This window comes from Brassica napus, chromosome C1 (genome assembly GCF_020379485.1).
Source record: "Brassica napus cultivar Da-Ae chromosome C1, Da-Ae, whole genome shotgun sequence".
Taxonomy (NCBI): domain Eukaryota; kingdom Viridiplantae; phylum Streptophyta; class Magnoliopsida; order Brassicales; family Brassicaceae; genus Brassica; species Brassica napus.
In genome coordinates this window covers 10,814,405-10,830,632 of record NC_063444.1, presented here as the reverse complement: position 1 = coordinate 10,830,632, position 16,228 = coordinate 10,814,405, and the positions used below count along the sequence as shown (strand labels likewise).

Below are 16,228 nucleotides of genomic sequence, written 5' to 3'. Positions count from 1 at the left end.
GCCAGTTGTGATGAACACCTTAAGAATCAAACATATTACGAGGGACATGCCAATTACCACCACAACGAACTGTTTTGTTAGCTCCGTAGCAGTCGATTTGCGCTTCAATTTGTTCTTCAGTTAGATATGGAGGAGGAGTGTCTCTCACAACCCTTTTGTGCCTAAACAAATTCTTGTTTCTTCGGTACGGATGACCAATGGGAAGAAATCGACGGTGACAATCGAACCAACTTGTCTTCCTACCATTCTTCAGTTGAAACGCATATGTCGTTCCATTACAATATGGACAAGCTAATCTCCCATGCGTAGTCCATCCAGAAAACATCCTATAGGAAGGAAATTCACTTATGGTCCACAAAAGCATCGCTCGCATCTTAAAATTCGTCTTCGTTGAGCTGTCATACGTCCTCACCCCTGTTAACCACAAATCCTTCAACTCTTTTATCAGTGGTTGTAGGAAAACATCCAGAGACCTTTTTGGATGGTTCGGACCATGTATTAATATGGTCAAGAATAGCAACTCCCGTTGCATGCACATCTCCGGTGGCAGGTTGTATGGCGTAAGAAAGACTGGCCACAATGAATATTGTCTCCCTGACATTCCGAATGGATTAAATCCATCTGTGCATAATCCGAGATACACATTCTGGCTATTGCTAGTGAAATCCGGATGTACTTTGTTAAAATATTTTCAGGCTCTTGCATCTGATGGATGAGTCATCTCACCATCCGTCTGAGTATGCTCGGCATGCCATCTCATCTTTCCAGCAGTCTGCTCTGATTGGTACAATCTTTTCAATCCGTCTGTAATTGTCAGGTACCACATCTTTTGGTACGGTACCCTATTACGTCCCCGTTCTTGCGGCTTGAATCGTGGCTTCTTTCAGAATTGACATTCTTCTAACTTCTCATCATCTCCCCAGTAGATCATGCAATTGTCGATGCAAACATCTATCATCTCCGAAGGCAACCCAAGACTATAAACTAGTTCTGAATCTCATAATAAGAATCAGCAGACACATTATCTTCCAACAAATACTCTTTAAACAAGTCTACCCATTCATTCATGCAACTTTCAGGTAGATTGTGATCAGTTTTAATATTCATCATTCTAGCAGCCAAAGACAATTTAGAGAGACCTTCTCTACAACCATTGTAAAGTGGCTGATTCGCTGCGTTTAACATTTCATAAAACTTTTTTGCATCTATATTAGGTTATTCATCTTCATCATGAGCTACGAATGCATCAGCAACCATATCATGAACCCTATCATAATCTACCATCTCCTCCGGATGGTAACTATGTTCATTATGCAAATGATGATCAACCGGTTCTTCCTGGAAATTGTTATTACTACTACTAGCATCATTCTGATCATAATTATAACCTTCTCCATGTTGAAACCAAATATAGTAATTTGGCGTGAAACCTCTATTTATTAAATTCTTCCAAACATTTTCACGGTTTGCCAATTTCAAATTGTTGCATTTCCGACAAGGACATAACATCTTACCACTTTCTTGGGCGAGTGGTGTCGAATCTGCTTGATGCATAAATGTCTCCAGCCCCGCAAGGTATTCTTTCGTCACTATCCCGTTAGCATCTCTATGCATATACATCCACTTCCGCAACTCGAAAATATTCCCGGAGCCCGCCATTTTTTTTTCTTTCACGTTTTTTTTTGTGTGTTTAAAATGATGTTCAAACGTCCATATTTATAGGAAACTTTCGAATCTGGTAGTTGTAATTTTCCTAGGAATTTATGACGAGAATTAGTTAGGTGGCCGAAAAAAAAGTGTTACAACAACAAAGTTGATGGATTCAAAATTTTCTCGCTAAGTAGACGTAAATTATTTCCTCGTAAAGGACAAGCTAATTTTACGTGGAATTTACGAGGAAAGCGTATTTCCTTGAAAAGCCACGTCACTTTACACCGACTTTACGATAAAACGGTTTCGTCGTTACTTTACGAGGAAATAATATTGGTTTTATTTTTCCACGTATTTTCCTCGTAAACTCGACGTAATTTTATGAGGACTACTTTTCCTTAATTTTCCTCGCTAAGCTTGTGTTTTCTTGTAGTGGATGTGTTTAAAATAAAACATAGAACATTAAAATTGAAAACATAAGAAAATTACAAAGTTGCCAAAAAAAAAACTTACAATTAAAACTTTAAATTTTCTAAAAGAAAACATTCAAGACATAAATTAAAAACATGAAACATACAAACATCATAAATAAAAGCAAACAAACATTTTATTCAATTCATAAAAACTTAAACATTATATGTTATTTGGAAGATGTCTAAATTTAGTCCATATATTTTCAATCAAATCATTTTTTAATTGTTGATGGGCTTGTCTATCCCGAACTCTTGTTCGGCAATCAATTGTATAGCCGAGATTTGTAGCCATATCGACGGAATATGTAAGATCCACACCTTCTCCTTGTTAAAATTCTAAAACGTCATACTGAGTGTATGATTCTCGTTCATCTTCGACAATCATATTATGGAGTATGACACATGCTCTCATAATATTTGCTATTTTGTTGTTATCCCATAAATTAGATGGATTTTTAACAACGGCGAATCTAGCTTGCAGGACTCCAAAGGCACGCTCAACATCTTTTCGCACAGCTTCTTGGGTTTTAGCAAATAATGAATTTTTCGGACCATGTGGTAGTCGGATAAATTGAATATAAGTCGCCTATTTTGGATAAATACCATCCGTGAGATAGTAAGCCAAATGGTACTCCCTTCCATTGATATAAAAGTTGACTTGCGGAGCTATTCCGTTAATAATGTCATCAAAAACAGGTGATCGATCAAGAATATTAAGATCGTTCATAGTACCTGGAGCTCCAAAAAACGCATGTCATATCCAAAGGTCATATGAAGCTACCGCCTCTAGGGCTGGGTGGCGGGTCAAACCCGCCCCGCTGACCCGCCAACCCGCGGGTTACAAAGTTTTTTTTTGTCAAAAAATCCGACCCGCACAACCCGCGAACAAATAAATTTGTACCCGCACCCACCCCGCTTAATTTTACGGATAACCCGCGGGACCCGCGGGTTATATTTTTATTTTAAAAAATATTTATTTAATTTAAATTTTGTAAAATATAATATAAATAATATATTTATAATTAAAATTTTAAATATTTTAAAATATTTTGATTATTATTTTTTAAAATTCCCATATTTTCTTTACAAAATATACATTTTTACAAAAAAAAAGTATATATTTTTTTAAAAAATGTAAAGAGAAAAAAAATTGCGGGTTGGCGGGTACCTGCGTTTCAAAATCCACTAACCCGCACCCGCCCCGCATAAAATGCTCATAACCCGCACCCGCACCCGCGAATCGATTTTTCTAATTTGTTCGACCCGCACCCGCCCCGCGGCGGGTCAAACGGGCCAGGCCCCGCGGGTAAAAACTCATATTCCCAGGCCTAACCGCCTCCAACACAATTGATGGTTTTTCGGTTCCTCGTGAATATATTCCTTTCCAAGAGGTGGGGCAATTCTTCCAACCCCAATGCATACAGTCGATGCTTCCAACCATCCCTGGAAATCCACGTTGTTCTCTAATATGGAGTAGTCTTTCAAGATCCTCCGGTGTGGGACGTCTTAGGTATTCATCGCCAAACAAGTGGATTATTCCGGCGGTAAAATGGTGCAAACATTTTCGAGCTATTGTTTCACCAAGTCGTACATATTCGTCAATTGTATCAGCCCCACCACCATATGCCAATTGACAAATTGTTGCAGTACATTTTTGGAGCGGTGATAGACTAGACCGTCCGACTGCATCTTGTGTTGGTTGAAAATACTCAACTTCTATAGAGAGACGATGCACAATACGCATGAACAATGGCTTGTTCATTCGAAACCGTCGCCGGAATAAATTGTGAGGGTATGTTGGAGTTTCACTAAAATAATCATTCCAGAGTTTATTGTGGCCTTCTTCCCAGTTTCTCTCGATAAAAATACGTTTTTTTCGTTCTTTCGGTTCTGGAATAAGATCAGGGTTTTCAAAAAAATTCTTTAAATAGGGTTTCAAAATTAGCATCATCATCATCTTTGTGGTAATGATAATGGGAAGAAGATGCCATATAAAATGAAAAAAAAAGGAGAAAATGTTTTGGAAGTGAGTAGAAGAGGGATGATTTGTATATGTGTAATGAGAGAAGATGTGTCATACTTATAGGTTAAAGAAGTGTAGCTTGTAATATTTGTTGTATGAATCTCCCGTGATGCTTATTGTTTTAGAAGTATACATCTTGTGATACTAGCTTGTTTTCTTGTGGAAGATACAAACAATACCATGTGACCCTTGAGTACAAATCATATATGGACATCTGACAATGTGACGTGGTTTTAAATAGAAACATACCTAAGCTACATTGACCATTTTGAAATCATAGTTAGCCAGTATCCACTGGGTGGAATATATCGTATAAACAACCCGAAAATATATGAGCAAAAGATGATGCTGAACTTAGCTCTTGAATAACCCCTCGACGCTCATCATCGCTGCCTTTCAAGCGAGAAATATCGGTAAACTCCTCTCCTGTGCATAATTACTCATTTTGAATGTACTTGAACTCTCACATTTCTCATTCTCCATTGTTGAGTTTTGAATTCAATGTTGGGAAATGGTTTGATAATATGATATGGAAAGCTATAAATGAAAGTTCGAGTGACTCCTCTATATATATATGGTTTTGTAGCCGATAACATTACAAATCCCATTCATTACAACAGCCTTGATCAGCCACTAGATCATTACAGTCATTACACATTACAAATCCGATTCATTACAAAACAACAAGCTGATTTAGTTAAACATGAGCACCATACCTATTAAAACTAATACAATAACCATTACATCAACAACCAATTCAAAGCCATTTGTAAATCTTGATTTCTTCTTAGCTAACTCACACACTATCTTCTCTAGCTTAACCAGCTTCTGCTCAGTGTCATTTTGGAGATCCTTAACCTGGTTAAGTTGTGTCTCCTAGTCATTCAAAAAGGTTAGATAATCTACCTTTTCAGCCAACTAGAGATAGCATGTATCCATGGCTCTCATCTCCTCCATAACAGCCACATCCCACCATTTCCAAACATGGCACTCTCTATCATCAACATTCTCACATGTGTAGTATCTTCTGCCTGGATCATTTCTAGTGTAAGATGTTGCTAAAAGAGGTTGACCACCACAGTAGCATGTCTTCGGGATTCCAAACTCAACTTCAGGTTGAGGAGGGTATTGAACCAGCTCTGCATTATTGTAGATTATCTCAGCTTGGTCCTGACGAATAAGATCTTCTGTTTCGTTGTAGCCACTGTCCCATGTGTTCCAACCATACTCCTCTGATTCAGAAGGCTGGATAGCTATAATCTTGTCCCATGTGTTCCTTAACCTGAAAATAATTTACAAGGTGAATATTAGATAATTGATTCATTCATTATTATAAAGTAAATGCAGCATTAACATAAGTGATTCATTTATAAAGATAGTCATAGAACCAACTAGGAAGTACATTCATCATAAAGAAGATAATACATATGTCCTTAAAAAAGAAATTACAAACATAGTTATTATAAAGTAGAACATAGTTATAACATCATTCTCAGAAATACTCGGTCAGGAGCTTATTCTTGACAACTTCTTCAGCCTCACTTAGTGGTTCTTTTTTAGGAAGGAGAGTGTCTAGTATGGCCAGCTTTGACAGTTTCTCCTTCATCGCCAAATCCTCCTTCTTGATTTCCCAAATGCTCTTATACTCAGCAAGAGCCTTCCCTTGAGCATTATTCCTTCTTGATTTTGCAGCCTTGTTACCTTTAGGCTGGATCTCATGATCATCAACATTGGTGCTTGAAGATTGGGAACCTGTCTCACCAGTTTTTCTCTTTGAACTGTCAGTAGCTTTTGGAGTGTTAAGGTTAAGCCATTTCTGTTCATACCTCAACACACACCATGCATGCTCAAGGGTAAACTTCATGTTGTAATCAGAGTAGAAGATTTCATGAGCCACCTTTAGAACATCATTCTCATTCTGACCACTACTATTTTGTCTCTCTGCAGCTGCAAATGCGCCACATAACTTGTTAGTGAGATCATTGATTTTGTGCCACCTCTGCTTACAATGGATATGCTCTCTCATTTCACCACCCTCTGTAGCATGAGGACTTGCTGCATAATATTCTCCTACTCATTTCCAGAAGGTCCCTGACTTTTGTTCAGTTCCAACAATAGCATCCTTAGATGTGTTTAGCCAGACACCTCGTCATCAGCTGGGATCCATTTCCTTCTCTCCCTACGCTCCACTGGTGTGTCTTCAGGTAGAGTTGGAGCGTCAGATTGTTGTGAACTGAAAGGAGGGATATTTGATGCTCCAATGTTAACACTAGAAGGAAAACTCTCATAAGGAAAGTTTTCATGGAGAACACTTTCTTGTTGACTGTTAAGAAGGCCTACATAACTAGAAGACTGACTATATGGATTCAAGGAATCCATAGCAATAAGAACAGAGAAGGGATTATAGAAGAGAAAGCAGAATGGTTACTGGTTTTAGCAAAGAAGAGAGAAAGAAGATGATGGAGATTATATGATAGAATGAAGGATGGTTGGGGTTTAATAGGTCAAACTGTAACAAGTAATAAGTAACTATCATAATGACCTAACAACCATAAACTACCAAAGTCTAATCAGAAGTTATTACACATTGCACAACTAAAAAGCTATCAAGTATCGTTTACAAATTCATTAAATTAAAAGGGGATTTCGTTTCAAACAAACTTCTCAATCAGACTTGGCGATTAATTTTAGTAACTTTCCATTAAATTAAAAGAGGATTTGGTTACAAACAGACTACACTTCAATCAGACTTATCAATTCATTTTAGCAACTATCTAGCACAAATGCGTGAAAACGTATCTAACTAAGCATTAACCACTACAGTCAAATCAGAAGCAAGTAACCACTACCTATAATTGGAGCTAACATTAAAAACTATTGGAGCTCTATTGAATGTTAATGACCTTGTACTTTGGAGGAAATGGTTGTTCTTGTTGATTAAAGAGTTAAAGAGTTATCTCTAACAATGTCACGATAAACCATTAACTTGATTACAATGTATGCAGATAGCAAACCATTAGCCATCAGTTTCATCGAAGAAGGGACATTATTTTCATGGCAACTTCACCAGTTATGATCACAGACGACAAAGACGAGACAAGATTCTGAAAACCCTAAATCTACACTAATTTTCAATTTAATTTACTCAAACACCAAGCGTATAATCACAAACGGCAATCATATCATCACAACAAAAAGAAACCAAACCCAGATACGAAGGAGGTAGATCGACAATGACAACAAAATCCTCTAAATCTCAAAACGGAGGAGGAACACAAACCTTGTTTAGATTGAAATCGGCGGACAAGATTTGGATGAGACAACAGATCGGTGTGGAGTGAGCGCAATAAACAGACAACAGATTGGTGGGGATGAAATCGGCGGACAAGCTATGGCGAAAGGTTCCGCCGTCAATAGAGAAAAGGGAAAAGATGAAAGTGAAATCGAGACCACAACCACGACTTTCCCCTACACAATTTTTTCTGTCAATCGCATGCTGCCATGTGGCACTTAAGGACGATTGCGAAAACCTCTTAATTAAGCTTCGTCTCCATTGTTTTTCAGTGTTTTTGATTTAATTTTGGACTCATAATTACTAAGAAATGACCCTAAGACCCGCCGATAATCTTGCTTTAAGAGACGTCTCTTAGCTTTTTTTAGTTAAAAGCTAAGAGACTGTATCTTATATTACGCTAAGAGACCCAACCTAAGAGAACTGCAATAAACATGCTCTTAGTCGGGGTTCTTAACTCATGATTTGACACTTTTTTTTTTTTTACAATTTTTGGTTAAGAAAAGTCTCTTAGAGCATGATTATTGGGAGGTTCTTAGGGTGGGTTCTTAGCGGAATATAAGAACCCGTCTCTTAATTTTTAACTAAAAAGCTAATAACCGTCTCTTAAAACTCTTATTTAAGAGTCGGTTCTTAGCTTTTTTAGTTAAAAGTTAAGAGTCAGATTCTTATATTCCGCTAAGAACCCCACTTTAAGAACCTTCCAATAATAGCATGATTAACCCGGGTTCTTAATTTGGAGTTCTTAATTCATGATTTGACACTTTTTTGTTTTTTTTTTTTTTTTTTTTACATTTTTCGGCTAAGAACCGGTTCTTATATCTCTTATTTAAGAGACGGTTCTTAGTTTTTCTTAGCTAAGAACCGGTTCTTAGCCGAAGCTAAATACCCCATCCTAAGAGCTCAGATTAATCATGGTCTTATATCTCTTATTTAAGAGACGGTTTTTAGCTTTTCTTAGTTTTGTAAGAACCGTTCGGCTAAGAAATCCGAGTTTAGAGATTGGAGTTAATGATGGTCTAAGAATCCAGATGGGAGGACAGGAGACACAAAGGAGCTAATAGTAAGAGTGAAAATTCTAATGGTTTAGATTTTATTTCTCTATGGGAGCCTCTACGCACGAGAGGATTCCAATACAGAAGAACAGGTCAGCGTGTGTTTTATTTTTTCTTTAAGAGGCGGTCCTTACGCCTCGTTGATATTTTATTAATATTACCATTAATTTCTTATCCTAATAAATTCTAAAGACAGACTTGGAAGTAAACTCTGCCCCATCAGAGGAGAGAGGAAAAGAGACAGAGTGGTTTTAGAGAGAAAGAGCGACTCTGTAGAAACAAATGAATTGTTTTCGTCGCGCTTTGTTGTTATGATAGCTGTCTCTTAGCATCTGAAGAAGACGAATAAAGATTAAAAGGGTGTTTCTTGAAATATAGTTTTAAGGATTTATTCTCTGAAACAGGAAGCAACAAGAAGAAGAATCGAAGAACAAAAGATGGAGTTATCTGATTGCTCTAATGAATATGAGAAGCTTGTTGTACGGATGAACATGCCCAGGTCTTTATTTCTTACTACTTTTTTTCTTTTTTCTTATAAAAATCACTTTTTCTTCTTGATGTAAAAATATTATTATCTTCTATGAAGGAAAATCAAAGATCTTACTGTCAGATATTTAACTCTTTTTTTTGTAATCAAATCATTCGAAACTTTACTTCTCTTTTAAAGAGATTTTCTATTCCCTCTTTTACGTTCCTTTCTTCTGTAAATCAATTCAACAATTTCACTAAGCAAAAATTAATTAACGTATAATGTGTTTTCTGAAACAAATAAGGTTTTCATGAATTGATGGAAGAACAAAACAATCCAACTTGTATGGAAGTCCTTGTCATTTCATGGCTTTGCCGTATCCATTAGTATAATATACAGTAAAATAAAATCACAATTCACAAGTCAATGGCATTTTCAGTTTTATTTTTGTATTTTATTTTTATGTGTTTGGTTGTTTGATTCATACAAAAGAGTGAGGTTAAAGGGTCACTGTGTTTTTGGTCACTTGCAGGGTCGTGATTGACAATGGAGTTTGCCCTAATTCAACTGTCGTCAAGGTTTTTACTCTCACGCAACCTTCCTCTGTTTCTTCCTCTTCTCTTCCTAGCCATTAACTTAAAAAATTATTTATATTAATATTACTTGTTTTTTTTTCATTTTTTAAAAGATCGATAGTGCAAGAAGCCCAGGGATATTGCTAGAATCTGTACAGCTTCTCACCGATATGAATCTTTGGATAAGGAAAGCTTACATTTCCTCTGACGGAAAATGGAATATGGATGGTAATTTTCCCTAATCTTACGCGAATTATACTAATTAAGGTAGTAAATAAATTATTTGATTCGTTTTTTCTTCAGTTTTTCATGTGAGCGATCTGAACGGCAACAAATTAACCGACGAGAACCTATTCCGTTACATAGAAAAGGTAAATATAATTTACCATTAACTACCTCATTAATTTATTTTTAAATATTAAAAACTGAAGACATTCTTTTTAACATATTTTACAGTCGATCGAGACGTCTCATTACACTAAAAGCGAAAGTTACACCGGTTTAACCGCTCTAGAGCTAACCGGAACAGACAGAGTTGGTTTACTCTCAGAGGTTTTCGCGGTTTTAGCTGATCTTTCATGTGATGTTGTTGAGGCTAAGGCATGGACGCATAACGGGAGGATCGCGTTGATGATCTATGTTAAAGATCGTAACTCCGGTACTCCTCTAGACGGAGACCGTGTCCAACGTATAGAAGGGCAACTACGTAACTTACTAAGAGCAGACGATGGTTCCCAAAACGACACGTGGACATGCGTATCATATGGTGGAAATACCCATATGGAGAGGAGGTTGCATCAGAGGATGTTTATGGACCGTGACTACGAGAAGAAGTTTGACTACGAGACATCTCCGATCGTTTCGGTACAAAATCTTCCGAAACGTAGTTACTCTGTCGTGAATTTGCAGTGCAAAGATCGCATGAAGCTTTTGTTCGACGTTGTTTGCACGTTGACGGATATGGCCTACATTGTGTTCCATGCGGCGATTAGAACGGTTGGAGAAACAGCGTTTCTGGAATTTTATGTAAGACATAGTGATGGCAATCCGGTTAATTCGGAACCGGAGAGACAACGTTTGATCCAATGTTTACAAGCCGCAATTGAAAGAAGGACGGTTAAGGTATGACGTATGATATAGTATTGAACATTTTTTCATCCGGTTAAATGAATATAAAACCCATTTTTTGCTGATTTTTGTTTTTTAAAAAAAAATTTATGCAGGGTGTAAGATTGGAGTTATGCACGGCGGATAGACCAGGATTGTTAGCGGAAGTAACACGAATATTGAGGGAGAATGGATCAAACATTGCTAGAGCCGAGATATCGACTAAAGACGGTATAGCCAAGAATGTGTTCTATGTCACAGATGCAAATGGCAACCTTATTGATCCCGAGATAATCGAATCCATTAGAGAGAAGATTGGAATCAATGATCTAAGTGTTAAAGAAAAATTCCCGATTAGTTGCCGAGAGGAAGTTGAGAAGGAACAACAACAAGAACCGCAAAACCACCAAGGACAAAATGGAGGAGGGACGGTGTTGGTTTCACTTGGGAGCCTGGTGATGAGAAATCTATACCAATTGGGTTTGATCAAATCATATTTTTAGGAAAACTAAACCGGGTTACTAACCTGTCCATATATACCAATTCAATAGTGTTTGTTATTTACCCACGCGGTTGAATTGGTGTATTTGGAGCAGATAGTGAAACGGTATTGTATTTAGTTTGGGGTGGGTGGCAAGGCAAGTTTGGTATTGTTGTTGTACGTAATGAAGGTGGGAAGTTAGTTAAAAGTTTGGTGGTCGGTCTTCATGTTGGACCAATAGGTAGTAGAAGGATATTAGATTGTTAGGTCTTCGTACATTTATTCTTTTTATATGTACATATAATATATATAACCTATGGTTGTTAGATCATTAGCTTGTCAATATTAGTAAGTCAGTGTGTCATGTAAATAATAATTTAGTTATGGGGTTTGTTTTACGCAAGGAGACATACTGGTCCTACATGTGTGAATCTATCTGATTAATTTGTTTTGTTTTATGAATCTCGGTTTCATGTGATCTTAGCATGTTTGTAAAAGACTAATTATATTTCTTCAAGATGAAGATAAGCATTTGACCTATAAAACATTTACAAAAAATAACAATAATTATGGTTTAAGACCTATTGCCATCGTGCGTCTCCATGACGTAACGTATGTTTATGACAACTATGATGTTTACTCAGTATAAATTTCATTTTGTTGAAAAATAAATAACACACAACATACGGAAGTGGCATAATTTTGAACATATATATAAATATGTTTTTATTTCGTTTAGTTGAGTCATTTACTAAAGAACAAAAGCTTTTCTTTTGTTTTACAGAAAAGACATTATGCCACATACTGAGTAAGAAAAGTGTAAAGTTTAAACATTGTGTTTTCTTACTTACGCTGTTGATTATATACTAAAACAAGAATTAGTTTCAAAAATGGCACTAGAAATATTCTCTATAAAAATCAAGACAGAAAATATAGAAAATACATAAAAATAATATAATGAATCAAGAGAAATCATAAAAATAAAATAAATACGAGGATGTTTAAGGCATGAATGAAACTAAATTTTAATATGGGAATTAGTAATTTAAAAAAAAATGGTATTGATATTACTACTGAAAAAGAAGGCATCATATTCATATCTGAAAACTGAAGGAAGTTAAAATAAAGATTTGAAAACTGAAGAATCGCACTCATCCTCTGGATACCATATGAACTAGTTCATTAAAAGAACAAACAGTCGAATAAGAAGTTACGAGGGCTTCTCGTTATAAAACAATATAGGGCTTCTCCGGATCAAAATGATGAACTCGTGAAAGTAACTACATAGGACTTCTCAGTGATTAGAAATGCTAACACTTTATGTTGTTTTGTAGATGGTTCTTGGATATCTCCAAAGGAGAAAGCTGGAATTGGCTGGGCCATGTATAATGGTGAAGCAAAAATTATATATTGGAAGGCAAGGCAGCAATAGAACCAATCAACTCTCCATTAGAATCAGGGGCTGAGGCATTGAGACTGACAATGATCCAGATGAGGAAACTAGGATACCACTCAGTAACTTTCTATGGAGACTCATCTGAATTGTAGGATACTCTTTCGAGGAATCTAAGCCAAGGACGCAACAACATCTTAAAAGGATCTCAGTGCCCAACTTATATGGAAGGCATTGCAATTCTAGCAATAGGAGAGGAGTACAACTTCTATTTCCAAAAGAATAAAAGCTCTTGTAATGATAGCTGACAAATTAGCTAAAGAAGGTAAGATTAAAAACTCAACTTATGTAGTAACCCGGAAAACAATATGTAACTAGATCTCGATCCGCGCAACCGCGCGAGTTTTTATTTTATTTATTTTTATTTATTTTTATATAAACAATTTGTTTTTAATTCTAAATTGGTATATATTATAATATATAGGTGTCTATCAATTTTTAAAACATAATAAGTTTACGGTATATTTTTTTCATTGAATAGATTGTTTCAAACTTTCACATGTATTTGTATCTTCTTCTATATATTTTTTTTTGGATTATTATTTCATTATTAAAATCGTAACTATATATATAAAGTTTAGTAACATACTGTTTTATTGTCATATTCAAAGATAATGTAACATTTCACAAATTTAGAAAGTTTTTTAAAAATTAAATTTTTCCCTTCATAGATTTATATTATCGAGTAAATAATTAAATATTTAGTTTTTGTTTAATGTTTAAAATAAACTATATAGTTTAAAATTTGTTTTCATTGGTTTAAGGTAGTAAAGATTAATCATTGTTAGATCATATGATTTTTGTTATTTAAAAAAAAAACTTTATAATTTTAAAAGTTAACATCGACAAATATTTAAATAATTAACATATGGAGATATAGTATTACAAAATTAAATTATATCTATTTAATTTATACTATCTATAAATCCAATGGATCATCTATTGTTTAAATTCAATTATTAATCGCCCAATAAAAATTTCTGGTAGGCCCAAAATTTAAATGATAAGATTAGAGATTAAATGTAACATAACTTTTTATAAATAGGTCCATTAGGTCCATTTTTTTAAAATCACACATGAATTAAGGTCGTGACTTCTGTTTTAATATATAAGATGTATTTGTATCTTCTTCTATATATATATTTTCGGATTATTATTTCATTATTAAAATCGTAACTATATGTATAAAGATTAGTAAAATACTGTTTTATTGTCATATTCAAAGATATTGTAACATTTCACAAATTTAGAAAGTTTATAAAAAATTAAACTTTTTCCTTCATAGATTTATATTATCGAGTAAATAATTAAACATTTATTTTTTGATTAATGTTTAAAATAAACTATAAAGTTTAAAATTTGTTTTCATTGGTTTAAGGTAGTACATATTAATCATTGTTAGATAATCTGATTTTTGTTATTTAAAAAAAATCTTTATAATTTTAAAACTTAACATCAACAAATATTTAAATAATTAACATATGGAGGTATAATATTACAACATTAAATTGTATCGATTTAATTTATATTATCTATAAATCCAATGGATCATGAATCATCTATTGTTTAAATCCAAATATTGATAGCCCAATAAAAATTTCTGGTATGCCCAAAATTTAAATGATATTGATAAGATTAGAGATTTAGTGTAACATGACTTTTTAGAAATAGGTCCATTAGGTCCATTTTTTTAAAAAAAATCACACATGAATCAAAGTCGTGACTTCTGTTTTAATATATAAGATAGTTCTTCTATTTAATATATAAAAATTGACGATAAAAAACCACATAGGACTTCTCATTCTAAAAAGAAAACTATATAGGGCTCTCTGGATCAAACTAATTACATTAGGTCGTTTGCAATTGTTCATTGTTTTAAACTTTGAGTTATTAACACTTTAGGACAGTTTCTAACTTTTTATTACAAGATAGAACACTTCTCGCTACTAGGGTAGTTTTATCTACTTTTGCTAATGTACAAATTTTGATAATCCCATTATACCCTCAGTTTAATCGAACAGAAAATGACTTATTCTTTTGAGTCTCTGGCTCGACGATAAAACCAAAAGTAGTGACTGTAAATTTTTTTGGCCGCCGACGAGGTTCACCAATGTGGACATCTATATCATCTTTGGGTATAATCTCAGCCAAAGTCTCTTATGCCTAGTTTAAGCCCCATTAATTTTGCATGACAAGAGAACCACAGTCTCTTTAATCGCATCTTCCGCTTCTTCACCGATGTTGAATTCACTTTCTCCGGCGGTCCACAAGCTTTATCTTTCCGTTGGTTCACCATCCTCCGCTAGGCTAGAAAAGGCGACACTCACCACCTCGTTTCCCTCGCATCTACCTCACACGGCTCTCTCCTCATTGATCTCGAAGCATCCAAAAACCCATCTGATCAATAGACGCTTCCTCTTATCTCATTCTCGAGGAAGAACACGCCAGATCTGGGGCCAAGCGAGAAGCGACTCGTTCTCGCGACTCAGTCATCACACATGGGAGCTTATGAATAGCGTGGATGACGAATTCGAAAGCCCTAAACTTCGTAAGCTTATTATCTCCAGTCTAAATTCAAATCTTTGGGCTAAACCTGACCTGAATCGGATTGTGGATCGTCTAAGTGGGTCTGCATTGAAATTGGAAGAAGATTACGAATTCGTAAGAGTCGAACAAGAAGAAGAAGGTTGGGCCCCGTTCTCTTATAAAGCAAAGCAACCTCTTTGGAAGCATTTGTTTAAAGAATCTCTATTGTCTAGTTTAGATCCTAGGATTGTTTCATCTTACAAGAAAGCTTTGTCTTCTTAACAGTTAAGAAATCATGGCTTTCTTTGAGGAGTGTAAGGGAGGGAAAGAGGAGAGGAAGCTGGAAAGATTAACTCCAATGTTTAATTATGAAGAAGCAGACAAGTGTGTTTCAAAATAAAAGAAGAACCAGACAAGTAAAATGAAACATGGTGTTAGCAATGGAGTTTACGGTTCTACCTTAAGTCCTTGAAGATTTATGGTTTATTTTTCTATAGCCATGTAATGCATGCACCAAGGGATATAATGTAGCGACCATTTTATATTTTTGTGTTACATGACTTGCTCGCAATTTGGATATATCAAAACATGTACATCCGAAAAAAAATCAGCATGGATACCACTTTCCCTTGTCCACATGGACAACATTTACACTAACTTTTTAAGTAATACCAAGGTGTAAATAATTTTTTTTTCTTTTCACGGTAAGGCCAAACTGTAATTCATATGTGTACATTTGCAACAATGTTCATATGTACATCGTCCACGTGTACACATGAACATGGTATCCACTTGTACATCAACGCATTGTGTCCACATGTACACTAACCATTTTTCAGTTTACGCACTTATTTACATATCTATATTTACATACAATTTCGCACTTGTCATAAACGAAAAACAATATCATCATTACAATGCCCACACCTACATATGCTGCAAAATATCAATATGAAAACTAATATGATGTACAATAAAGTTATTATCCACGTGTACATCAGTTTTTCTCTCTGTACACATAGTTTCACAATATCCACATGTACATCCATTAATATGTACACATGTTCATTCTTTTCAGAATGTGTTCTTCTTTCTCACAAACCAGCTGGTGAAGAACATGCAAA

The 16,228-nt window shown here is 35.1% G+C and overlaps 1 protein-coding gene across 1 annotated transcript; it reads left to right on the top strand.

The window, feature by feature from the left end:
- Window positions 1–8,667: 8,667 nt before the first annotated feature.
- On the top strand, window positions 8,668–11,605 carry LOC106375738 (ACT domain-containing protein ACR7-like). Its single transcript, XM_013815727.3, has 6 exons — window positions 8,668–8,992; window positions 9,495–9,540; window positions 9,651–9,765; window positions 9,841–9,908; window positions 9,994–10,659; window positions 10,761–11,605. The coding sequence occupies exons 1-6, from the start codon at window positions 8,931–8,933 to the stop codon at window positions 11,145–11,147; spliced, it is 1,344 nt and encodes a 447-aa protein (XP_013671181.2). The 5' UTR covers window positions 8,668–8,930; the 3' UTR covers window positions 11,148–11,605.
- Window positions 11,606–16,228: the final 4,623 nt, after the last annotated feature.

Coding starts and splice junctions, on each gene's coding strand:
- LOC106375738 (XM_013815727.3), top strand. CDS start 8,931: ATGGAGTTATCTGATTGCTCTAATGAATATGAGAAGCTTGTTGTACGG. Junction 8,993..9,494: donor GTACGGATGAACATGCCCAG/GTCTTTATTTCT, acceptor GGTCACTTGCAG/GGTCGTGATTGACAATGGAG. Junction 9,541..9,650: donor CTAATTCAACTGTCGTCAAG/GTTTTTACTCTC, acceptor ATTTTTTAAAAG/ATCGATAGTGCAAGAAGCCC.